The following is a 27,142-nucleotide window of genomic DNA, read 5'->3' as shown; positions in this document are numbered from 1 at the left end:
CTTGATTTTGAAGAATGTCTTACTTTGCAAGAAAATACTAAACTCAGGCCAACATCTGTCATGCTGATATGATTACCAGAAATACAGATGATGAATGCACTGAGCTTCAGAACATATATTTTCTATTAAATTTTTACAGTGAAGAACCAAGTATTAAATAGCTAGAAGTGAAATACTTAATGTTTGAGGTACTAACTGGTCAAGCTAAAGAAACTTCATGAAACCCTAAGATTATTTTGCTTAAGTATGAAGGTGGAATATTTTATCAGTAGCCATATTTAATATGTAGTGCATATTTAATTATCATTACTGTAACAGGTGCTTCAAGGATTTCCTTCCCAGGCTCACTGAATAGACTGAAGTGAGTCTGCTAACATCTGTACCCTCTCTGAAACAATTTGGGCTGTTTTCCACAGTTGAATATATAAAAAGTTCTGATTTTTTTTTTTTTTAACATGTTTTCTGCTTGGGACAACTGACTATATGTTACTTTTAAGGAAGCATTTGAAATTTGTGTGCTGACGCAGCAAGGTTGCTATTTTTGGCAGAATCTGTCAGGGGCACTCTTAGTTGTACCCCACTCTTCCTTTGGCCAAATGGAGATTTGCACCTCAAGAGTTCCAGTTTGGTTTATATAATACTTTATGATGACCAATTTTGGTTTTAATTGCAGAACCCGCTACCATATTAAGTAATGCATTCCTGGCACTGTACTGCCTACCGTGTCTAGCATCAAGTAGACTAAGTCTGTCTTAGTCATTCTCATGTGCTTTTAACTGAAGATTCTCTTTTTTCTCTCTCATTCTTATTCATGGTTTATAGATATTGTGATCTCTACTGTGGCTAGATATGCACATAAATATTTCCAGTATGTCACAAATCACACCTTTTTGTAGGAAGCACATCCTCCAACTAGGGGCATGTACAGGGTGGACTAACTAAACCAGCTTTGACTTTATCGACTTCATCAACTTTGTCAGCTGCTCTGAGATTTGAGATATGTCATGCCATACACTGTGGTAACCTTGGTAGGAAAAATATTCTAGCACTGAGGACAGGTTACTTGACTGTGAAAATGAAGATCTCTGATTGTCGTGGTTTTAGGGAAGAAACTATCCCTTTGAAAAAAGAAACAATTCCTCTGGACTTGAAACCCTAAATATTTTGGGGACTTTCAACTACTCCGCTGATGCAAAGGCAATTTGAAGAACAGTGTTTGAAATGGTTAATTAATGCAGTAATTACCAGTGGTAGAGAGTAGAATTAAATAATTAACATTAGATGATGAGAACTATGAGATGATTTTTAAAAGGATTTGCAAATGGAATATCTTGCAAAGTGCTCAAAATTACTCCTTAAGGGCAGAGGAAGTTAATTGTCATGTAAAACCATTGTACTTTTGAATAGAAGAATTTTCTATTTGTCTTTTCTTCCAAATCATTATCATCTCATGCAATTACAATTAATGGTTGCAATTTAGTTCAGTTGAAATTGAACTAAAAGTTATGTAAAAATATTAACAACTTTAAAACTGCATCTCAAACTGTAGTAGAGTTATGGAGCTTTCCACAGTAATTCAAATAAGTTTCTATAGTCTTTCTTTCATTTGTGGAAATTATTTTTGGTTTTGTTTGCTGGATTCACTAAGAACAAGAGGAAAGTTTTGCTGAATGTTCAAAATAATGTCAAACAGAGCAGCCTGACTATGCCTTTATACCTTCCTCTTCTAATGCTGGAACTCTCTTCCATAACGTGGGAAGGAATTGGAATTAATGCGCCTGTATGGATTTGTGGGAGGTCTACAGCTTAACGTCTAGTGGAAGAAAGATGTACTCTGTTATTTTGAATGAAAAACCTTTTTAACTACCACAATTTACAGATCAAAAACGATGATGCTCCCTTTGTTATTCCTTAGCGAAACCAGTCAGTGATATAATTGATGATTGTCATGCATTTGCAGTGTAATCTGTAATTAAAAGACTACAAAAGGCAAACAGATTTAAAGCATAGATGAGTTCAGAAGTCAAGTGATGACAATTTTAATTGCATTGTTAAATTTCACTTATTGTGTGTCAATTAGATCTGGACTAATAATAATTAGACTCTTTAAGATTCCAATTATGCTATCACTGAATTCCTGGGTTTAGTTAATATATAAAATGTTCTTCCTCTGCTCCTAAACAAGATTCTGAATGTAACAGATAAAGAGCATAAAAAGATAAGATATTTGGTGATTTGTAAGGGCAAGTTCAGAATGGTGGTGAAATCCATTGTTGTGTCGTTTATATTTACTTTCTTGCATTTATTTTTACTGTGATAGGAGAGGGAATAAGCAAAAAATAGGATTCAGATTCTGGAGATAATTGGATTGGTTTATTTAAGGTTTTGTTTGTTCCTTAGCACAGAGGAAATTATTCTGAGGAAATGTGTTTATACAGGGTGCTATTCTTGCCTTATGTAAATGTTTTCAGCCATTGTCAGTGAAAGCATTTTGCTCTAGAAAGAACTGCCCTGTCACACAGCATAGGTATTCCTGTGTTTGTAAGCAGTGTGTCTGGACATTGCCATTTGAAGGACTTTTCGTATCACACGGGAAATCATAGATGGTTTTGGTGGATGCTTCTTTGCCCAACCACCCATCTGCTACATGGTCTGTGCTCTGCCTCTCCTTGCCCATGCTCTCAAAGAAGTCTGATGATTACAGTCAAAGAAAACTTCCATATTTCTCCCATTTTGTAGTAAAAAAATCTATTTTGTTTTTCTTCACTAAATTTTATTCTAAAATGGAATAACACATCTGTTGATGCATGAGTGAAGCAATTTAGCAGTTTCAGTGGACACTTGACTATTATAGAAGTTTAGAATAAAATAAACAGGATCAACACGAATACTTGGGGAATTTCTATAGGCAGCATTTAAGCAAATACAAATCAATTAGTTATGAAAAAACATGTAATATTTAAGTGCTACTGTTCTGTGGAAGAAATAGATTATCTTGTGAGTTACACACACAGGAGCCAAAAGCTACAAAAACCCCAGATAACATGTTATTCTATCACAGAACCATGGCAAATGATAGATGCACTTAATAAGATATACTTCATATTAAGTGGCAATTCCAAAGTACTTGCATGTAAGGTGCTGCACAATTAAAAATATTCAGGCACAATTTGTTATGTGGCATATATAAGGTAATAAAATTAATGGATGCACTTCAGATAATGATCTGTTTCCTCTGGGTACAGTATATTTATTCAGTGATTATATCAGAAGCTTTTAGAATATGAAAAGATTCTGAACCATGCACTATTCATAAAATAATGTGTTACCAGAGAATGGGGTTTATATGGTTTCTGGACCTGTTAGTAAACTTTTGGTATGTCTTGCTACTCTGAGTAAAACAGAATAAGGGGATCAGTGCTCACATCATGTGTGAAAGCTGGTGGTTGCTAAAGTTAATGAAGAAATCAGTACTTATCACAGAGGAAAGTTTCAAGTAGGACAAGGAGCAATGTCAGTAAACTGAAACTCAAGAAGTTCCACCTAAGAAAAAACTTCTTTACGCTGAGGGTGGCAGAACATGGGAACAGGCTGCCCAGGGAGGTTGTGGAGTCTCCCTCTCTGAGGACATTCAAAACCCACTTGGACAAGCTCCTGTGTGGCCTAGTCTGAGTGACCCTGCCTTGGCAGTTACTTGCACTGGAGGATTTCCAGAGGTCCCTTCCAATCCTAAAAATTCTGTGATATTCCAGCAATTCAGTGAGCAAAGAAAAACATTAAAATTAGGCCCTCATATCAGTTTCTCAGAAAATAATTTAGCATTTTCAAGGAGACAAAGGACTAGTTTTCTTCAAAATAAGGAAAAAATTTTACAAGCTTTCCCAAATGTTTTCAAGTACAAGGGATATCCCTTTACTTAAATCCTTCATGAAATGACATACCAATATCTGATAGATAACTTTGAGTTACCTGAATGGTGAATTGAGAGAGTTTAAAAACACATGCTATGGAGATTTTCAGATGGGTCTTCCTGTTAGTAGCATATTGTGTTGCCTAATGGAAGTGTGTCTCTGAAATCTTTTACCAAACGTGGCTCAGCACAAACCAGACTTGTACCGTCCACTTCAGTAACATGAAGAGCAAAAGCATTTTTTTGATCTATGCACTTGTAGAATTACATTTAGATTCAAAGCTTAGATATTACAGAAAAGAATTAATGAAAAATTGAATATTGGGTATTTTCACATATTTAAATGTTACATGAAGCAGGACATATGAGTAAAAAGAAGAAAAAAGGCCATCTGAAATAGTCCTCCCTAAATCCTTGAAGAAAATATTGCAGTGAAAAGTATTATTGTGTATGGGGAATCCATGACTGCACTTCACCTGGTAATCATAATCTTGCCTAAGGGTACCTTGGAGACTATGGCAGCTGAAAAGATAGGAATAAATAATATCTACTCCGCCAAACTCATAAGCAGTGTCTTCCAGGTTCGGAGGTAATCATGAACCCATTGGCAAAGATAATCTGCTCTCTGTTATGGGTATGCAGCATTTTTATAACTAAATTCACAACAGAAAAGAAAACAATTGTTGAAATACAGCATAATCAAAAGTCTTATTTTCTATAGGACTTATTTGTGCTTGCTGTTGTTCAGGTTCAGTATCTATCTATGTGCCTGGTCATCTGTGATTGTTATTATTCAGATGTGCTATGCCAGTCAGGTTTATGCTGTCTCTTCACATGTCACTCTATGTTACTTAGACATTACACTTTAATAAAACCTGGTTATGTGTACCACATCTCCAGATGCACACACACACTCACAGAAGACCAGATTGCTTTTAGATTTTATCAAGATGTGTCAAAATACTGTTTACTTCTTAGGGTTCCTTTCGTATTCTTGCACAGTCCTTAAATTGTGCTCTTCAGTTTTTAGAGTATAATGTGTATGTGTGACTGCTCCAACCAGCACACAGTTGCCATTATCTCCCAGTAGCACTGGGTTTCCTATTTTTCTGTAGTTTTGGTTTCTGAAATCATGTACAATTTACTTGGCTAGGGCAGCATCCCAGAAACAAAGCACATCCAGAGAACCACTATCAGGTACTGCACAGTCTGTTTCCAAGTGGGCTGTTCCCAAGCAACTCTGAATGGAATAGCCCTGAGCTGGATCCAGAATAGGATTTGCCAGAGCATTATGGTGCTCCACAACAGATATGATCCTGGACTATCATTTAGTGTGGCTTACTATATAGCATACATTATAGTAATTCCCTAGAAAATTTTATTATAATAAATTTCTAGTACTTATTTTATTTAAGGGATTTAACTGTAATTAGAACTTCATTTCCTGTGTCCTACCTTACAAAATTGCACATCAACTTTACTAGTCTTTATCCCTGACAAAAAATTTTTCCTGCAGATTGGGAGTCCAGGTTGCAAACCAGATAAACCATCTTTGACAGTGTATCAAAGACCTCAGAAGTGGAACACTTAAGACTTTTGCCTCATTGCTTTTAAACTTACTTTTAAAAAAATACTTTATTTTTTATTATTTTGATAAAAACATCACTTGTGTTTTACTGGTTAGCTAATGTATGATTAAGTGATGATTTTATTAACAGTGTTCTTAGGCATATAGCATTGCTCAAATGATTGAGAAATTTATTTTTGAAATCAAGATTGGTCTTATTGCCATATGTATCATTACATGTCATTACACCAAAAAAAGGTTAGGGGTTAGATTTAAACTTCCATTGAAAGAATAAATAAGATGCTTAAGTTAATAGTATTTTGAAGTCAGCCTGAGTTCAAGTTTCAGTATAATTATAAATTATGTTATTGTAAGACACCTTTGCTTATCTTTCATATGTATTGCCTCACTTTCTTCACAGAAAATATAGAGCTCTTTTATCTTTTAATTATTCTAAATAATGTCCTTGTCTGTAATAACTAAAACCAGTTTGATTTTATGAACTTTATTATAAGCATAATTATTGAACAATAGACAGAAATAGGCAAACTATATCAGAGAAACCAAACCCTGTCTGAAAGTAATCATAGAGAAGCATCACCTGTGGTTTCTCATCTCTCTGCTTAGTGTCTCCTGATGGTCACTGTTGGACACACAGGACTGGTCTAGATGGAGATTTGATCTGATCATGTGTTTATGATATTTCTAAAATACCATGTAATGCAAAACTTGAAGGATTATCAGAAACCTCCAGATAACTGCAGATTGTAGTTCCCATTCATTTAAATCAGTCTTTTTATTAAAGAAAATCCAACAACAGTCTTGTACATTAAAATCTAATTACAGTCCAGACACAGTTTTCAAAATCCAGCTGCCAGGCATTTTCTTATTTCTTACGGCAGTTTTAATTAGCTTTATGTATTGTATCTCTATTTGCTGCTTTATTCCCATTCTTGTACTTTAATGTACTTTATAATTCATTCCCATAGCAACAAAAGTACCCTGGCAGCAACTTCAAATACTTTTGATATGCTTTCCCCGCTAATGTGTAACATCTGTATATTCAGGACTGTTATTTGATGATAAATCATTAACTGGATTTATGAGTTCTCAAAACCAGAAATTGAATTGGTAAATTATATTACTTCTTTTTAATTATTTTCTTCGTAACTTGTTTATCTTTAAACGTCTTCTTCTCCCATATTTCCAGAGGGCCTGAATCCTGACAACATTAGACAAGCCTCAGAGCAGCTGAAGAGCCGCTGGATTGAGTTCTGTCAGTTGCTGAGTGAAAGACTGGCATGGCTGGAGTACCAAAATAACATCATTGACTTCTACTCTCAGCTGCAGCAACTGGAGCAGACAACAATTACTGCAGAAAACTGGCTGAAAGCACAACCCACACCAGCAACAGATCCTGCTACAGTAAAAACTCAGTTGGAAAAGTGCAAGGTTAGAGATTCTTCTCCCAGATTTTTATGATATTGTACTTTGTTGGTGTTCTAACAGTGGGACAGATTATGACCAAGTCTATTTCAACATAAAAATGGTGAATGGAATCCTTGTCTTTACAAAGTAATTATTGAACTTCTTCAACGAAAGGAAATACTGGTAAAGAAATAGAGATAATAGAACCCAATATATGGGTGTTTAAAATATTTAGTTATTAAGATGCTTAGACTCTTAAAGCTAGGGAATTATGGCCCTAAAGTCTTTTTCCTCTTTTTTACTATAAGAATCTGTGTCTTAAAAATCGTTGTTCATCACCTCTGTTAAGGATCTGTGCCAGAAAATTGTTTTTAAGTCCAAAATCCTACCATTGCACACAACTTTACTTGATACATACTCTGTGTTCTGCTGTAGGGTGGATTGTGTACTCAAAAGGAGGAATATTATTCTATCATAGTGGGACAGAATCACAGTAGTTGTGCAAAAATGGTTACACCAATTCACTTATTCTCCCTAATTGTTTTAATTTTCGCTCTACACCATCACAGAAATTTGATTATCTCTCTTCCTGTAGACAGCTCTGTGGGTGAGGATTACTTACAAGCTAATATTGATGTACAGGAATATATTGAGATGTAGTATTGAATTATAAATTGCATGACATACTTGTAGAGGCTTGACTTCAGGGAATCTCTGACCCCAAAAACTCTCAAACAGAAAACAGTGTTTGAACCCCAAATTTAGATCTGTGCTATTGCTTCTATTTTCAGTCATTTCCAAGCTGGAATTGTACTTACAGGGGGTCTCTGTTTTCAAGCAGAAAGCTTCTCGAGTAGCTCTACTACAAACTGTACATTTGGCTTACTTTCCTCATTTCTTTTTCCTTAGTAGTTGTATGTGTCACAGTGTGTCCAAGGTCTCCTGAAGGTATAGTAGCACAGGCTGATTGCTCTCTACAGCTTCCAGAGGAGGGGGAGTGAAGAGGAAGGTGCTGATCTCTTCTCCCTGGTATCCAGTCACAGGATACATGGGAATGGTTCGAAGTTGTGCCAGGGGAGGTTTAGACTGGACTGGGAGGGAGCAGGCTTTCTGGAGAGGTAGTTGATGCCCCCAGCCTGTTAGTTTGTAAGAGGCATTTGGACAATGCCCTTAGCAACATGTTTTAACTTGGTCAGCCCTAAAGTGGTCAGGTGGTTGGACTAGATGTTCCTTGTAAGTCCCTTCCAACTGAGCTAACCTATCCCACTCTAACCTCAAACTCTGATATGTTGCTGTGAGGCTGCTAGAAATCACTGGGCATCTTCATCTTTCCTTTTGAACTTTATGCTATTTAGCCTGTTTAACCTGCTGTTTAGTACATAATCTAACAGAGATGACTCCGGGGTTATGGGACACGTGTTTTTCTCTTCCTAGCTTCATGTGAAAAAGATGTTCCTTAGGCATGAAATATTAATGTACAATCTGTCTTATTTTCTTTGAGAATTACACTAATAACATGACAATGTTCTGCAAAAGTGACTTTATAGTGTCTTTAAGTGGTCCTATCAATCAACAATCGTATTTGAAGCAAAGGTATTGATTTGTGAGGAGAGATTTAAAATACCAGTATTGCTGGCATTGTAACTGACGTATTTGGAAGCAGAAGAGATGTGTAATGTGCACTGAAACAGTGGTGATTTCATGGCACTAGGAATTTCATTTTTCAAGTTACTTTATCTTGATTTTCTTTTTTTTGTTGTTGTTCAAATGTGCAGGATGAAATCATCCGAATGTCAACCCTTCAGCCTCAAATTGAACGACTAAAGGCTCAAAGTCAAGCACTGAAAGAGAAAGAGCAAGGACCAGTGTTTCTGGATGCTGACCTTGCTGCTTTTACCAGCCATTTCAAACAAATATTTGCTGACATGCATGCCAGAGAAAAGCAGCTACAGACCAGTAAGTGTTCATGACAAAAAGTCAATTGGCCTGACTAGCATGCAAAATATAGGTATTGTATATATTTTACTTTCTTTTTTTATATTTACTTGTGTCATAGGAAACCATTATTGCAATTTAGGTGCACTTTTTTGCAATGGAATTAGTCTTTCAAAAATTATCAGTGAATTCCATATTTTATATTAGTAGGAGAACAAGGGAAGATACACTCTTCAGAAGAAAAGGTTACACTCAATGGAATTCTACCATCAGACCTCCTCTTGTTAGTGTGTTTATGGGCAGATTCAGTGATATTTTTTGGCAACCTAAAAAGGTGTTTGTTTAGTTGGATTGTAAGGCGGGACAGTAGAGAAAAGGCAGTTATATTACAGGAGTGAATCTGCTCTAGATTTTCACATAACAGAAATTTAACTCCATAAAGCTCATCAAAGAGAGCAGCTACTTCAGTGTATCGGGTTTTTTATCTTGTGGCCAACTGTTCCTTTTTTACAATGTAGAATATATGACTGCCAGTTATGACATTATTTGCAATATTTGTAGTGAAATGAATTTTTCAAGAGATGGAAAATGCTATACCAAAATAGAAAGTTGACTTTTTCTTATTAAAGATATGTAGAATGTCAGTGACTACTGCACACTTTCTGTATTTGATTATGAAATTAATAATTAATACAAAGGCAACTTTTCTCAACAACAAAGACATTATTTGCCTCTTAAACCAACAATATCTCTAAATGACTGTACTGTTTTGAAATTAGACATAGTACTAGCTCCTTCTAGTGGTTTTTTATAGTATTCCTCCTAAGTTCTTTCATGAAGAGTTTTGGATTTTATTTTTACAAAGGTATATTGCTGTGCTGCTGTACTTATTTCACACATACACAAACTGAAGGTGCATAGGAGAACTGAGAAAATGCAAGTGAACCATAGCAAGTGATAAAAGAATGAGGTGTAGAAATTTAGTATTAAGGAGTGTAACTCTAAAGTCAAGACATGCAATGTGTAAGATTTAAAACCCATTAATATGGTGAAATCAGTTGCCATTCTACCAACAGAAAAATATTGTAGATGCTAATTCCTCTATGATTTCTTCTCTAACTCATGTTGCATAATTGCTGGGTTTGCCCCATCTAATTTTACTATAGCGAGTGCTCGTGAACTAACCAGTTGATTAGTCCAGTAAGACAAATATTGTTCACTGCCTGAACCATGGGCTTTGGTAAAGTTCTTCCTGGGATGTTCATTCCCCCCACCCCCCGTGCTGCATTATGCTCCTGCCAGCTGCAGAAGGACTTGTTCTGAGGTGAAAACATGGAACAGGCTGGGGAGAGTCTCCTAAAGTGCTAGAAAACAGAAGTTCCTAAATCAATATTTCATGGAACCCTGGACAGTTGTCACTGTTTTCTGTGGCTGCTGTGCATCATAGGAGCTCCATCTCAAATAGTTCATCTGTCAAGATGAGGTTGTTTTATCCCATATGGTACATACCTGCAGTGATAGTTTAGGTGAGGGTATTATGTAAATCTTATTTTATCTTCAGAAATTTCATACAGTTTTATCCAAAGTGCTAACTTCCTTTCATAACTGCTCTAGATATGAACGATCGTTCATGGGATGGGTTTACCTATTGCCATTTCAGGAAAGTCTTATGAATCAAAACATATGGAAAAAAACAAACAAGCCTGAAATCAAAGCATGGAAAATTTGGTACTTTGAGACTCAGTTTCTTCTGCTTTCTTTAATGACTACTTTTCTTGCGTTATACAGATGGGGAAAAGACCATATCCCATGTCTTTATTTTTGCCTTACTTTAATGGAAAATGTTGAAATTTTGCTAGAGCATTTTAGATATTTCTATCTCTTATTTACATAAATTATTTGCAATTAATTTTTTCACACATAGAAAAAACTCCTGAAGATTGAATGGTGTTTTGCAGATCAGTTACAGAACTTAATTTTTTACATTCCTTGTACATAAAATTTACATGTTTAGAAAGTTGTTGTTTTTTTTTTATTCATCATTAAGGTTTCTGTTTATGTTAAAAGGGTTTTTATTTTTGACTTATCATTAGAGGTTTGATTTTTGGTTTTTTTTGTTTTGTTTTTTTGTTTGGGGTTTTTTTGCTAATGTTCATTACTCCATTATTTTTTTCCTGTTTTCCAAGGGAATTTTTCCCCCACAAACGGTTTTCTCTAATTTTGAAGATTGTCTCCCTAAAATACTTTTGGTTTGGTTGGGTTTTGATTTCATTCTTTTGAAGGTGGTGGTTTAGTTTTGTTGGGTTTTGTTTGTTTTTTTAGGTTGAAGAGTGCTTAGTAATTTCTCTGTCCTTCACAGTAGATTTGTCACTAAAATATTATTAAAGATGAACTCAGGTTTTCTCACATTTTTCCCCATGATTTGGTTAGCATATCCAGTTATAAAATGTAATTTAAATTCTAAAACCTATTTGGTTGATTTTTCACTCCTTTACAATGTTGTTTATGAAATAAATACAGCCTCATAAAATATGAAGAAATATGATCTTATTTTTCTCATCTTATAGAAAGTCTGTATATCAAAAGTTCCTTTTGAATAGGATGTATCCAGCATTCCAGATCTTCCTCCTCCCCAAACAAATGTAGAGTAATTTCTGCAGTATTGGTTATAGAAAAAATAGGGATTAGACTGTTCTTCAAACTGTTCAGTAATCTACACGAGGGACTGAAATGGACAATTCTGATAATAACTCAAGAACTAATAATGTGATTTCACAAGGAAATTCTTAGCTTTGTAATGCCCTGGTCAAAAATGAGGATTTACACTTTATGTTTACTTGTCTTGACATTAACTGCTGCTATGTCAGAGAGATTTCTAGGGAGCAGCCTGATCAGCCTCCCACTGCCCCTCAGCCCAGGGAGAGCTGTCAGTCAGTGTCAGGTAAGTGAACACTCCCTGGTTCAAACTCCCTCCTGGGTGGCAGCTGATTCATTCTAGCACTCCTGAACCTCTGTGACTGAACTAAAATCCGTGAAGGTGCTTCTGCGTTTTAGTCTTGCTGCATTGAACTCTTATTCAGCCATGGTCTTGAGTGAGATACATGTTCTCATTTTGACAAGGCTGTTCTTCAGAGGGAAATTGGAAAGTCAGTAGATTTTTACAAAGTCACTAAAAAAAAAAAAAAAAAGGCTTCTGTCACAGGTCAAGTTAAAAGTATCAAGATGGAGGTGGCAAAGGAAAAGTCATAATTATTTCCATTTTTCTCTTCATAAATTCATGCACTGCGCTTTCCTTGCAAGTTCTGATTCTACCTTCTCAGGATCAGTAACGTCCAAAGGTGAAGTCATCATTGTTGTTGTTATTATTAATGATGAATTATTCATCTGGATTTAAATAATGTTTCTCCTATTTATTTCAAGAAGTACTTTAGAAAGATTTTGCCTTCTATATCATGTCAAGATTCTTTAGACATTTTATTTACCCATGCCATGATTACAGTTATTTTACATGCAAGCTACTATTCTCTTTAATCCACTAGTACAGCTTCTTAGAGTGTTCCACTACATGCATTTTACGCAACTTAATCTTGGCATAATTTTATAATTCAATAAACCACAGTAACTATAACAATATACGGTGACCATTTGGAGTTTTAGTCTGTAATTTGTCTGCTTTTGTTTAAACTTTGAACTGCTAACTTATTTTGGTGGTCTAAGTGCATTAGAGATGGGTTATAAGTGGAAGGTAAATTGTTGTCATTGTATACTTGAGGAAGGAAAATTTTAAGCAGGTGTCATGTAAATTTCCTAACTAAGTTTTTCTTAAGACCTAAACTATGATTTAGTAGCAAAAATATTCATTGCTGTTTGATTATGAGGGAGGAAGTTTGCTTAACCTTCTTTGAATGTGCCTTCTGATCTTAAGATACATCTCAGATGTGTGTGAGAAATTCTTATTCTAATGAGTAGCATTCAAACAATTTCTTTTTTTTCCCCCATCCATCCATTTCCTCCTGTAATTATTTTTATTTAAATAAAGATCAAAAGGACAAAGCAGACTGTGAAATGAATGTGTATGAGATAATGTCCTCTACTCTGTAGGTGACTTTGTCCTTTTCCTCCATGGTAAAAATGAAAATTTGTATGGATGGGAAATAAAACCATCTAAAAAAAAAAATCTGTCTTTAAAAGGTTTTTACTGTTACATTAGATCTTGTGAAACTGGAGAAGGGCTTCCCTGGAAGTGTTGGAGGAGGCTTTGAGCAATCTAATCTAAGCAGAAGGAGTCCCTGCCTATGGTAGGGGTGTTGGAATGAGATGATCCTTAAGGTTCCTTCTAAGCCAAACCATTCAATTATTCCCTTCTATTTCTTTTCAGAGTTTTATAACAAACCAAATTGGAGGGCTAAATCACTTGCAGAACATTGATTATATATTACACAGGAGTCCTCATGATTCCACTTTGGCAATTTCTGGTTTAAAAATATGGGAGAAGGGAATCACAACTTTTATGAAGACATCAGTATAAAGACTTTGATGAATAGGTTCAAGTATTTGTATTAGAAAATAAACAAAACAAAGTTGTGAGAAAATCAACCTGGTGTTAAATTGCAGTTGCTACTGAGGAAGTTTTTATTGGAAATACATGAAGTTCAATCTAGTTAATTCATTTGAGGGAATAACTCTTTACTAAAATGATCCCATAGATTATATTTATTGCCTTTCATAATGATGTGATGAACAGTGCAATTTGTATTGACTGCAGGAGACACACATCACAACCTATCCAGTGTGATTTGATAGTTGTTGAGATAATTGTATTCTCATTTCATTTCTGATTTGGGAAAATATTTTTGAATGAAAAATCTGGTCACAAAAAAAGGAAGATGGGAGGAAAAACAAAAAAGCAAAGTACTTTGCTTACTTGGAAACCTATTTTCTCATGTTTAAATAGTTCTAGTTATTAAAAATATATCTTAACCAAATATGTATTTGAACATTTGCAAATTTAAGGTCTTTCTCTAAAGTAAATATGCAAGTGTAAATGTATTTACCTGTCAGTTCTCAAGGGTTGCAACATTAGTCACACCAAAATTCATTTCCTACAAGTGTAATAGATTAATACAACAATATTTTTCCATTCTGGGATGGAAACTGTATTCTGATATTTCAGAGAAACATATTTGTAATTTCCCTCTGTGGTATTTTGTTACAGTTCTGTCATGGGCCTAGTTTTACTACATCTAAATGAGGCTCATGTTGGGGACGTGCTGAATCTTTCTCACTACCAATTCATTTTTTCATATAATACAGCAGATTTTGCTTATCATGTGGGCTTTAATACATAAACATTAGCATCACAAAGCAAATTTTAAGCTAAAATAAATATGTCTGAATGTGGATTTATGTTATTAGCATGGGAAATTTAAAGATTCCTACTGCCCAGAGAGAGATCATAATTGTGTTACATTATTTAAACAGTTATTATTCAGTAATGAATAATCCCAGTGTAGGAGTTAGACTGAATTCTCATCATTGACATCAAGTATTGCAAAAACAATAAAGGCTCTTCTTAAGTGTCATCCAAAAAGTTAATCTGCTTCCTTGTGGATGAAAATGCTGACAAGTTTTCTATGTTTAAAAAAAAAAAAGAAAAAATTAGAAAGTAGTATTTCAATATTAGTATTCTACAATAATCTGGAAAAGTGAAATTGGAAAACTGTTGTTTCACGCAGTTTAAAGATGCTATCATGTTAATACGTAATAACCAAATTGTGAAGACACTAGCTTGATCAAATCAATATCTGTCATCCCATTTGAACTCTTATTTAGTCCTTCAAATACTACAGAACATAACTTGTTGCAATTGAACAATATGTTTGCAGTGTTTGGATGGTTTTAAAATTATTGTTATTATTGCCAAGCTTACAGAATAAGAGTTTGATGCAGTTTGCTGTAACAGATTTTACCTGTTCTGAGGCAGTTTTCTCTATTACTGAAAATAGCAATTCTTTTATATAAATACTTGAAGTCCTACGTTAATAATAAGATTGGTTTTTCATTTAAAGGAGAAAAAAACTTAGAGAAGTCAAACATTATATCACAATACCGAACTACATTTCATATTTCTAAATAAAACTGTAGTTAAGAATTGTATAATTCTTTGACTTAAACTGAAATTATATCTCCGTTCATTTGCAATGATAAGTTTACATTAATGTTCTATTATAAAGTAGGAATTGTTTGGATTAAATGAGTCAAAGACAATACAAATCTCACTAAGGAAATAAAAAGATTTAAACTGCTATTTGATGAGATTGAATATGTTTGGGTTTGTGTTTCCAAGAATATATTACTATTGTTTTCTGTGTTTAAAAAAAAAAAAAACATCATAAGGGAAGAAATACTTGGTAATTCTTTTCTGTACCAAGTCTTTTGTAAATCCCCAGATACATGTGATAAATCAGATTAACCAAGACTTTTATGAGGAAAGTATGTGATACAATGTGCATACTCCACAAGAGAGAGTTCAGGTTGCCCTATTTTTAGTATGTTGTTATGATGTCTAACAGAAAATATGTTTGTTTTTTTTTTTAAATTTATCATTATGTTGATCATCTAAAAAATTAGGTTAAAATCTGAAGTACAGTCTGCCAAGCATTGCTGTATGAGAATGTAAGAAGGTTGAACTTAAAAACTTTAATGTGGTCTTTGTCAAAACTGCTTTTTGGACAGATATATCATTTCTCAGTACAGTTCTTTCTGAAACATCAGAGAAGGTGGAGGAGGATACAGGAGATACAAATGGGTGTAATTTTTTTGAGCTTTTATATGCTTTGTTATTATGTGGTACAAGTTGGAAATATTTCAGTTCCAACCAGCCAAGTTATTTGTCTGTACATTTTTCAATCAGTATAGAAGCAACTGTTGTTGATGGCAGAGGGAATTTCTCTGCTAATGAGTTGCTGATGTGTGTGCCAGATGTTGTCTATTTACAGCAGCTGTAATGTTGGCACAATAGGCACATTTCAATAAAATTCAACTTTATTGCAGAAGAAAGATTAATTTTCTAAGCTTTTAACAGATGTCTTAAATGGAACATTTTACTTGAACAGAAACACTGAACACACAAACATGGGCCATAAAAGGGAACGCTAGTGCTTAACACATTTCTGATATTAGATTTTGGATTAAGTACAATGGTTTATCAGTTGATCTCTGAACACACATATTTAAACTAGTTGTCTTGGCCATATAGGTTGTCTTGTGACTTATAATAAGAGAGTCAAATGACACGCAACTCATAAAATGGCAGAGATATTGTAAACATTAAAATAAGTGTATTCATTTTTCAAAATATTTCTGTTTCCACCATTTTTTCAAAAATTCCAATAGTTACATACTGAGCCTGTTGCAATCTCTTGCAAAACAGCCAACGACTTCAATGAGGCTTGGTCTTTTATCAAGCGTCTTCAGTCAGCAAACTGAATAACAAAGCACAAAATCATTTTATTTTATTCCTTCCTCTATTTCCTTCCTTTTTCTTCCCCATTGAACGTAGTTTGTGACAGTTTGCCTCCTGCACACTACAAAGAGACAATGAACACTATACTTTTGTGGATCCAGCAGTCAGAAACTAAACTCTCCATGCCTCAGGTTGCGGTTGCTGAATATGAAGTTATGGAGCAGAGACTCAGAGAGCTCAAGGTGAGTAATCAAGCTGTGGGGATGAATGCCTCAAGTGAGAACGTTAGAGGGACAAAACCTTTAGTTGTCATGAGTCTGCTGAAGCCTATAGATCTTGAATAAATAATACCCATTTGGGTTTTAGGCAAGGGCTTCAGGAGGTAGTGGCTGCTTACTTATATTGACTCCTAAAGTTAAAGAATATAAAGTGGTGTTAACGGTTGAAACTAATTTTATAAGATGTTTAACATGTTAAGGTAAAGGCCTTGTTTGTCCTCATGGTATATATAATATTCCTTTTATGGTAGCTCTGGTATTTATATATAGATTTAGCTGATTTCATTTTCTGGTGCTGACATGGAAACAATTCTGATTTGCAAAATGCAGCATGGTCTTTGTCAGATTTTCTGTCAGATTTACAAGCAGGCACAAATGCAGAACAACTTTTGCCAGTGGGTACAAACCTTCCCTGTATTACAATGTCTGATAATGTTTTACTATTGGATGGTTAATGAGCATGTTGTTTGATGAGCATTCAGAAATAAAAAGTAGAATATAGGGAAAAAATCTAGATGCAGCAAATTTGGACTGAGAATTGCAAAAGTTTGAGAAGTTATCAAAAATTTAAATCAAAGAATTGGTTATCTAAGTTTATTGTTTTTCTCCAAGTAGAGTCTGATTCTTTTGAAATCTTTAATCATTAGAGCCATAGCAAATTCCCATCTCAAGTTAATGAAATGTATAGTAGATCACATCTATTAGCAAATTTCAACACCTTTGGTTATATTCTCAGTTCAACTAAAAAAGTCTACTTTCTAGTTTGTGTAAGAAAAGCAATTCCAAACTGCTCAGTAGATTATACCATTGCATGTTCTGGCAAAGGTGACCTACATGTCTTGCCTATGCTTATGAAATGAAGAGAACTGCCTAACACATGAATCAGGGTACTACTTGCTTCTTATCCACAGGCTCTACAGAGTTCTCTCCAAGAGCAGCAAAAAGGCCTGAACTATCTCAGCACAACTGTGGAGGATTTGTCCAGGAAAGCCCCTGCAGACGTCAGTCAGAGATACCGATCAGAGATTGAGGTGATCCTCGGCCGCTGGAAGAAACTCTCAGCACAGCTGGTGGAACATTGCCAGAAACTTGAGGAGCGTATGACCAAGCTCCAGCGATTCCAGGTTAATCATTTTTTTCAGCCTCAGCTAACACATGGTGGCTGGTTGCTGTGGGACTAGGATAAAACACATTAATATACTTCCAGAAATTAACACTCAAGTGAAATATCAAAATAGCACAAAAAAAAGTAATAAAATGTTTGCTTGATTTTGATTGGTCCAAGATTTTACTTTGTGTTCTGGTTTTGTGGCTGTTTCTGCCTATGTTGTTTTAATAGCAAAAACTCCGATTTCAGTAAAAATTGCTACTAATGTTCCTCTATTTACTTTTTCAGTGCAGCTGAAACACTTATTCATGCATCTGAAGTAACTATAACCATATCAACTTTAATGAATCCACTTACATAATTAAAGTTATCTGTAATATAGTAGTATCTTGGCAGCAGTTACCAGAAAGTAGAAGTGTATTTCAGGTGTTTAGAATGGCAGTGTTGGAACATTACACTATTTCTCTCATTGTGGGAATCCCCTATTTATACTTATTTATAAATCACATTTAGCAGCATAACAGGGTCCATTTTTAACATACTTCTATTTCTATCTGATTTCAAATGACAGGTTTCAGAGGAATTCAGAGTAATCAGGATTAAAAAAGTATAGATAATAAAAAAATGTATTTTGTTACAGTTTATCAGTTTTTAGATTATCAAAACAGACTAAAAAAAGGAGGAAACATTTTATTAGTCTAAAATAACATATATATTTTATGTAAACAATTTATTATAATTTAGGTACTGAAATACCACATTGTTCTAAATTGTAATTTTGTATCTCCATTGCTTGTGTTTGAAGTTGGACATGAAATCAATTTTAATGGTATGGTGAGGTAACCTTGTCTAGCATCCAGGTGCCCCAGCTGCTCTCTCATTCCCTGTCCTTAGCAGGGGGACGAAATAGGATAGAAAGCTCTTGGATTGAGATAAAGATTGATGTAAAGAGAGATCAGTTACTAATTACTAATCTGTGCAAAACAAACACAACTTGAGGTAAATTAAAATGCATTGGTGTGATAAGAAACAAAGACAAAAATTAAACCAGCACCTCTCCCTCTCCCTCTTTTTCCTGCTCTGCACTCCAGCACTTTAGTCTTGTCTCATCTTCCATCAAGGTGTGCAAGGGGATGAGGAATGGGAGCTGCAGGCAGTCCACACCAGCTCTTCTCCACTGCTGCTCCCTCCTCTTTTCCCCTGCTTCAACATGTGGGTCCTCCCAAGGGCTGCAGCCTTCAAGAAATACCTGTTCCTGTGTGGACTCTGCATGAGCTACAGTTTCCTTTAGGGCATATCCACCTGCACTGATGTGGTTCTCCATGGGCTGCAGCTGGAAAACTGCTCCACCATGGACCTGCATGGGCTGTACAGGACAACCTGTCTCACCGGGGTCTTCTCCATGGGCTGCAGGGGAATCTTTGCTCTGGCACTTGGAGTATCTCCTGCCCCTTCTTCTTCACTGGCCTTGGTTCTGCAGTGCTGTTTCTCACTTTCTGTAGGGTTGTTTCTCACCTTTTTTCTCCTCCTCCATCTGTCTGGCATTTTTACCCTTTCTTAACTGTGGGGTCATCCATGTCCAGCAGTGGTTCCACTGGAGGAAGCTGGAGCTTTCTGTGTCTGGCACAGGACAGCACCTGTCTTCTCTTCACAGATGCTACCCCTGCTACCAAAACCTTACCACACAAAAAAAGCAAGACACTTTGCTTGAGAAAATAAAACTTTTGTATTTTTCCTTCTCTCTGCCTCCTGCCCTTCTCCCCACTCCAAATTTAGAGGTTTTCCCACTGATCTTAAAAAAAGGTCCTGAATGTCATGACCATGCTCTGTAGAACAGATATTTTTAAAGCAGTGTAAGCTGTTCTTGCATACCAATCTTAGCCTTTACATTTATTCCTGAAATCTCTCTAGTATGCATCCAATATAAAAGTCATTGTCTTTTCAGCTCGTTGAATGACTTCTCATCCAGATTATTGTTTTAGCTGTTGCAATTTATGGAATGTGTCAGCACGGGGTATGATGAAAGAGTATCAATAAACAAAATGCATTTACAGTCTGATTCAAAATGTGGGTCATACATTTGATCTTCATTGGTAGCTGGAGACTAATCTCTTTTTAAGTAAATCCCATCAGATCTATATTTTACCACATTAATGAACTATACTTAAATTATTCTTGTAAAGGTATTAAAGTTTCATCATGAACTATGATTCTGAACTATTTTTACTGTTGAATAATGAAATGCACAGTAGATATTTTAACAATGCTTTGGTAATTGCCATTCTGAAGTCTACTGATAATTTCTGTATGATAATTGTTACTAAATCAATTGATTTTCCATGGTATCCTGTTGTTTTTAAATATATCAATCACGTTAGGTAAATGTTTCCTTTGGTTACCTATCTCGTAATATTTACTAAGCCGTATTTGTATATATTTTAAGACACAGACTATATTTTAATGAAATGTCCTTTTCTGTGCTTTACTTCTGCTTTGCCTTCAGCATGTAGTATCAATACATATTTCACTCTTGATGAAAACAGTTTGATGAGAAAATGCTTTAGAATTAATCTTTAAAATTTTTGCCATACATCATTTTTGTTTTAATATGTACATCTAATTGTTTCCCTTAGGTGGCATTGTAAGGTAATTTTAAGTGACATTTAAATCTCATTCTACCTCTCAAGTTATTAGATTATGTACTGTTGCCTGGGACTGGTAGAGTTCTCTCTTTTCAAGTGTTTTATGTACAGCTTTTTTTATTAACTGCAAGAGGTAATTGAAGACTATGGAAATAATATCACTATTCAAGTGCTAGAAAAAGTAACTGAGAATTCCTGAAATGACTCATTGAGTCGTTATATGATTCTAGTTTCTGAAGTGAATCTGTTTCAGTTACATTTGTTTTTTTCATTCTAAATAGTAAGAGCATTTTTCTGTGTTGTGTTCTGGTAGAAAAATAGGCAATAGAGCATGCAACTTCCAAAAGAAGTCTGAAGTTTAAACAAAAGCACAGAATATTTGATAGATGAGACTGAATTAAATGCCAAATATGAGTAATCTGAAGCAATACTAGGAACGAATGAACAAGTATGTGGTATCTAAACACAAATGATTTCTAGAAGGCATAAACTTGAGAGCTATTAAGTTGCCTTATTGTAGACACATTAAAATTGGTCAGAAATGGTCAAAGGGAAGTGTTGATGACAGTCCAAGATAAAATTGGTTTTGCTTGTTTGCTGTGCTTGTATTTTTCAGACAGTTCAATAATCTTGAAATTACATTGTGATGAGTTTTAATTGTAGTGCCAGTATGAATTACACTCTTGCCAGTTGGGTTTTTTGTGATGCAATGAAATGTCTTTTTAATAAACAGAATGACACTAAAACACTGAAGAAGTGGATGGCTGAAGTGGATGTTTTTCTGAAGGAAGAGTGGCCTGCCCTTGGAGATTCAGAAGCACTGGAAAAACAACTTGAGCAATGTACAGTGAGTATTACCTGCCTGCTTGGCAAATACTCAGTTCCTCTCTATGAGCCTGGCTTATACAGAAGTTACACAAATGATTACTGTTCCTAAAAATAAATTTATGTTGTGAGGGGATTGTCTCCTGCGGTGTATTTGAACTTCTTGCATTTCCTGGGTTTGAAGGAAAATTCAGTTAAAAACTTGGAAGCTTTACTATCAGGAGGAGGCACACAGTGACAGTTTCATTATAGAATGAACAACACAGTGAAGAGTACTTGCAGCAAATAATGTTATAGCCTCTAAAGTCAAATGTTTATTTACTTTGTTGACTTTAAAAGCATAAGATACTTATTTTTTAAGCTGCATAATCTGTGCCAGAACATCTTTTTCTGTATCTCTTACTCACACATGATTTAAAAACTTTTCTGACTGGAAAGTTCTTAAAGAACTTGCAGGAATTGTAAATTATATCTTTTTTCACTAAACTTACAAGTTCCAGGATTTTATCCCAGCAGAGTTTTAAAGCATTGTGAAGTATCGATACTTCCATCACAGAGTTTACGAATTCTTCTTCCTGTCCCAACAGAGTGTGTAGGTGCAGTGAATCTTGTAATCCATGACGGTCCCTGTCCATATGTTCAGTGGAATTTACAAGTTCTGTAAATGTTCTGGCAGGATGTGTAAATATTATGAAACATACACAGTGATCCTGCAGAACTGCAAGCTCCTCAGACATTCTCCTAGCCATTATTTAAATAAGAATTATCATCATTTTTCACTTTTATGATGGAATGCTCTTTCAGAAATGTGAATAAAAGATCTAGGCATTTTTCATGTTTTCAACCAAAACCAGGGAAGCATTGTAAAAGACACAGTATATGTAATCTAACATTATATATGTGTGTATTTTTAGTACATACATAAAACTTAAAAATTAAATAATACTACCTTGCAAATGAATTTTGTTTGGTATAGCATAGCTCATCACATAACAGATGTTCTTCTTTATTTATTTATTTTCATAGATAGATCTGTTGATTATGCTCATTTGATTGGAGATCTGGACTACAGACATGACAGAATCCCATATAGCCATGTTTTTGTAGGGATACTGTATCTGAAAATTTGTGTGAATGGCACTTACCTAATCTTCTGCTATTCTTTTAGGCTTTAGTAAATGATATCCAGACAATCCAGCCTAGTTTGAACAGTGTTAATGAGGTCGGGAAGAAAATGAAGAGTGAAGCAGAGCCAGAATTTGCTTCCAGAATAGAATCAGAACTAAAAGACCTCAATGCTCAATGGGAACACATTTGCCAACAGGTATCAAGTCTCCTGCTGTGACTGGTTCTTTTTAGATTAATCATAATGTTTCTCATTGGCAAAAATCGTCTTTCTATGCATATCCAGTAGATATGAAACTGAATTTAGACATACTTGGTTTGCATTATTTAAACTTATATTTAAGAATTGCAATTTAGCATGTAGCAGTATATGTAAAGTATATTTATTTATATTATAGAACAATATCTTACTGTTTTTATAACAAAGTTGCATACTAATATCTTAGATCTTAAAAGTAATGTAATTTATGGCTCCTGAAAAACTAGATTTTTGAAAGTGTTGTTTAGGCAAAAAAAAATCAAGTTCTGTATTTAGTTCTATGTTTTCTTCTGCACTGCCATAATCACGTCATTACTCCAGATGAAATAAGACAGTAAAACTGTGAAGAGTTCAGAATTCAATAGCTTGAAATAGAGAGTACATGAACATATACATGTGTATAAATTGTTCTCCAGTAGTCACATGAATTTAAGAGAAGGGGGCGTAACAGGAAAGGATGGTTCTTTTGTTTTAATTGAACACATTATTAGTAAATAATTATATAGTATCAGAAAACTAAAAATTACAGTTATTTAATTGATGGAATTTGGATTCTTATTCTTTATGATAGTTGAAAGGAAATTTCTTTCATGCTGTATTACATTTAAATTTTTCCTACCTGCTTATTCTCTTGTCTACCTTGTTAATGTATATTTGTGTAAAACTGTTACCTTTTGAGATTGTCTAACATTTTCTAAAATTGATTACCTGATATTAATATCTATCTTTCCTAAGTACAGAAATGTTATTAGTATGGATTTAATTTGGTTCTTTTTAGGCTAAAATATTGTCAAGTTTGTAAAGTAGCTTTGCTTCAAGTACCATGTAATCTCTTTTCTTAAAGGCCTATGCTAAGAAGGCTGCATTAAAAGGTGGTTTGGATAAGACTGTGAGTCTCAGAAAGGATTTGTCAGAGATGCATGAATGGATAACACAAGCTGAGGAAGAATATCTGGAAAGAGATTTTGAGTATAAAACACCTGATGAATTACAGAAAGCTGTTGAGGAGCTGAAGGTAAAGATGAACTAATTCCTTGAGCTGTATTTAAAGTTCTTTTTGAAGCTTTCATTGTAAAGAAAGTCTTTCTTTTAAGTGGGTTTTATACCCAGATGAAGTACAGCTATGTTCAGACTGTGACACCTTGAGCTATGCAAATAACCAGATCATTTGCCATGCATCCCTTCACCTGCTCCTGATGATTCTTTTCCCAAAGGATTGCAGTAACCTCTCCTGTCACACAATACAGGAAATCTGGACCAGAATTCCTTGTTCATCCCTGCAGCCCATTTCTACCCACAACTAGGAAAACCGAAAGCCAAGAGTAATCTAGCAAACTTCTGGCAATGGCAGCCTGATCCCAGTTATTCTGGTTCATGAATTTCCTCAGACCTAGAGAGAAAGTTGTCAGGGATGTGGTTTTAGTTTAATGTTTTTGGACCAGATAGTTCTCATCATAAATTCCTGTGAAAACTGGTATACCCTGATGGCACTATGTGTACATCATTGTTTCTAGTTGTGATATCACTACAGTCATAGACATAATTAAGCACTCAGAGGAAACAATGCGAGGTGTAAAAATCTTATAACTTATTACTGAGACCACATAGCAAGGGAGAAAGTAGTAAAAGTGTGAAATATATACTAGAGAAAAACTATTTTGTCCATTTTTCTTTCAATGCAAGTTAATGACAGTGAGAAGGAGAGAGAAATCATTCAGGAATATTTTCCTTCTTTTATGCCTTGCTTGTGATTTTACTTTTAAATCTGGGTACATGAATTTGTTATGCAACAGATATTTTTTTGTCATTTGTGGTTCACAAATTATGATGGCAAAGGTATTTGGAGCATTTCTGAGGGGGAAAAAATACTCAAGTGTTTCACTAGTCTGAGAACTCCAGAACACTAAATAATTGTGAGATGTTAATTGTATTGAGTATTGTGTATTGGAAACAAAATGAAACAAAAGTTTTTTGGATGCATTCAAGATTGTGTCAGAAAGCCTGGGAATAAAATGTCTCTTTTGTTGTGCTTTGTTTTGTTGTTGCAGGATTGTTTGGGGGTTTTTCTTCCTCCAGAATTCTGCCAATTTTAAGAAAATTTTAACAGTTATAGAACTAACTTTCCTTCTTTTACTTTTCAGAGGGCAAAGGAGGAAGCCATGCAGAAAGAAGTGAAAGTGAAGCTTATTACGGATTCTGTTAATAATTTTATAGCAAAGGCTCCACCTGCAGCCCATGAGGCTTTGAAAAAGGAGCTTGATGTTCTGATTACCAGCTACCAGCAACTCTGCAGCAGACTGAATGGAAAGTGGAAGACTTTGGAGGTTGGATATCTTGTCAGTCGTTGTATTTATAGCCCTTCTAAGTGCAAGAAAGTGAGGTAGAGAGTGCATAATCATATGAGATCTTGAGTAGCTCAAGGCTATCCTCACTTTATGAGCCATATACCCAGTAACCCAGGTTATGAGCCATACACAAAATTATTTTGAGAATCATATATGCTGGAGACCCATGTTAAAAGAGAAGCCTCAGACATGACTCAGGTTGGAGACAGGAGTTGTCAACAACTGCTCATTGTTCTTATTCCCCCTAAGACTAAGCCAAGAATCTGGCTTTGTAGCAACCCTGTGATGTCTTCAGCAGCTCCGCTGGGCTTCTCTCCTCCATGGTTAAGGATTTTGATTCAATGACCCTGAAGCTGGACAGATGGTTTTATCTCAGCAGGGGAACACATTTATCTGCTGGCAAACTGAGTATATCTCACATATTTTGAGTTGATCCTCCCTTTTGGCCAACTCCAATGCAGATTCTTGACATGGAACTGCTTGCATATTATGCAGTAGTCAAAGAGAATTAGGTATGGGGTTTTTGCTGTGAACTAATTTGCACTAACTGACCTTATACAGGACAATAATATAACACAATAAAATTTATCTTGTCTAAATTTCACTGTGAAAAATTAGGTGTGTAGTCTAAACTGGTAATCTATATTTCCCCTGATCATTGATGATGTATAGTTGAATGCTAATATCCCTCCATAACTGCCTCCTAGACCAGACATATTTGATGTGAGCTAAGTTAGTTAGGTGAGATGAATTGCACTCTGGAAAGCTTGATCTGCCAAGAGTGTAATGTATTTCAATAATATTATTTTAACTTCTACTAACAAAAAGAAAAAAAAAAGGAGGAACTAAAAGATGATTTATGGGGAGTTTAACCATTTTGTTTGTGTATAAAGTGCTGTTTTTATCTGCTTATTTAAGTATCTTCAGGCACTGTATAAATAAAATATTAGACAATAATTTAATTCCAGGGGAAAAGAACATTTTATAACATTATGTTTAGTACTCTAGCACTTAAGTGGTGTATAAATTGCACTAAATGTGGTTTTGAATTAATTCCCATAGAGATTTCAGTCTGAGTTCTTGAAAGCTATGGTTTTAGACATTTTATGAACCTGTACTTTAAGTAAGTAATATATATTGAATAAATAAGCAATCTAGCTGCATTTTATAATAAAGACATAAACTTCAGACATGGTTATTTAAAAATTCTCTTAACTTTTATATTTATGTAAGAAAATTTATAGAAAACCTGTAAAGTGGATAATTCATGAGACAAGATTCAAGTTGTGTTTTGCAGAAGTGTTCACTTTTTCATGTTATCTTCTGTGGTTTTGTTCTGTTTAGCATTTCATATTAATTTGGATCATGTCACTATTGGGGAAAAAATCAACTATATGGCTCCATAACTGTCAGATATCAACCATGTTGTTTTGGGGATAAAGCATGATTGTTTTCAGTATTTTAATGAGTGAAAGTTAGCTGTGAGATTTTTAATCTCAATAAATACTTTCTTCATCAGGAGGTATGGGCATGTTGGCGAGAGTTGTTGTCCTATTTGGATGCAGAAAATAAATGGTTGAATGAGATTGAACTGAAACTCAAGGCAACTGAAAATGTCCAGGGAGGTGCAGAAGAGATTTCTGAGTCTTTAGATGTAAGTGCTGTCTTAAATAATACCAAATCGTATGTATTGATAAATTGTAAATCACACGGCATGCTAAACAAACTAGTATTCAACATTCTACATGAACAAGGTGAGAATATTTGGAAAGTCCTGTGTTCTCACCTCATTAAAAAAATAAGTGTTTGAATTCAAATCCACTTAAGTGAAACAGTAACTAAAACTTTTCAAATTGGTAGAAATTAAGTTAATTCTTTTAGTGGATCAAAACAGAAATTGTTGCATTGATTTTCCATTTTTGCTGTTGAACTTCATCCATTTAGAAACTCAGGGTTTTCATTTTGAAGTATTCAACATAAATACTACAAATACTCTCACTGAACTCACTGAGTATAGTCTACATTTTAAAATTAAGCAGACAATTTATTGCATTGTGGAAAATCTTTGGGTTAGGTAATAATTAGTTTGTTTTCAAAAAACATTTGTTTTCAAGACATGGGACATAAGTATTTAATGGTTTTTTTCTCTACTTTTATTGTGTATGTAACGTGAAATTTCCTTTTTACATTTTTAAGGCAAATTATGATTGCTCTGTAGAATGTTATTTACAAAAAGGAAAATAAACTACTTTTTT

General features: G+C 34.6%; 1 protein-coding gene across 10 annotated transcripts in view; it reads left to right on the top strand.

The window, feature by feature from the left end:
• The window catches only part of DMD (dystrophin), a 1,047,400-nt gene that overhangs the window by 392,177 nt on the left and 628,081 nt on the right, over nt 1-27,142 (top strand). For all 10 annotated transcript variants that reach the window (XM_050333288.1, XM_050333286.1, XM_050333290.1 and 7 more), the window contains 9 exons: nt 6,688-6,929; nt 8,681-8,861; nt 16,402-16,547; nt 17,495-17,707; nt 21,067-21,180; nt 22,327-22,482; nt 23,387-23,557; nt 24,684-24,866; nt 26,407-26,541. In XM_050333288.1, the coding sequence (XP_050189245.1) occupies nt 6,688-6,929; nt 8,681-8,861; nt 16,402-16,547; nt 17,495-17,707; nt 21,067-21,180; nt 22,327-22,482; nt 23,387-23,557; nt 24,684-24,866; nt 26,407-26,541 (1,541 nt within the window). The remainder of the gene's footprint in view (nt 1-6,687; nt 6,930-8,680; nt 8,862-16,401; nt 16,548-17,494; nt 17,708-21,066; nt 21,181-22,326; nt 22,483-23,386; nt 23,558-24,683; nt 24,867-26,406; nt 26,542-27,142) is intronic.

The sequence above is a fragment of the Myiozetetes cayanensis genome, unplaced genomic scaffold, assembly GCF_022539395.1.
Source record: "Myiozetetes cayanensis isolate MyiCay16 unplaced genomic scaffold, myiCay2020 scf5-8, whole genome shotgun sequence".
NCBI classification, from domain to species: Eukaryota; Metazoa; Chordata; class Aves; order Passeriformes; family Tyrannidae; genus Myiozetetes; species Myiozetetes cayanensis.
This window is presented reverse-complemented; position numbering and strand designations above follow the sequence as displayed.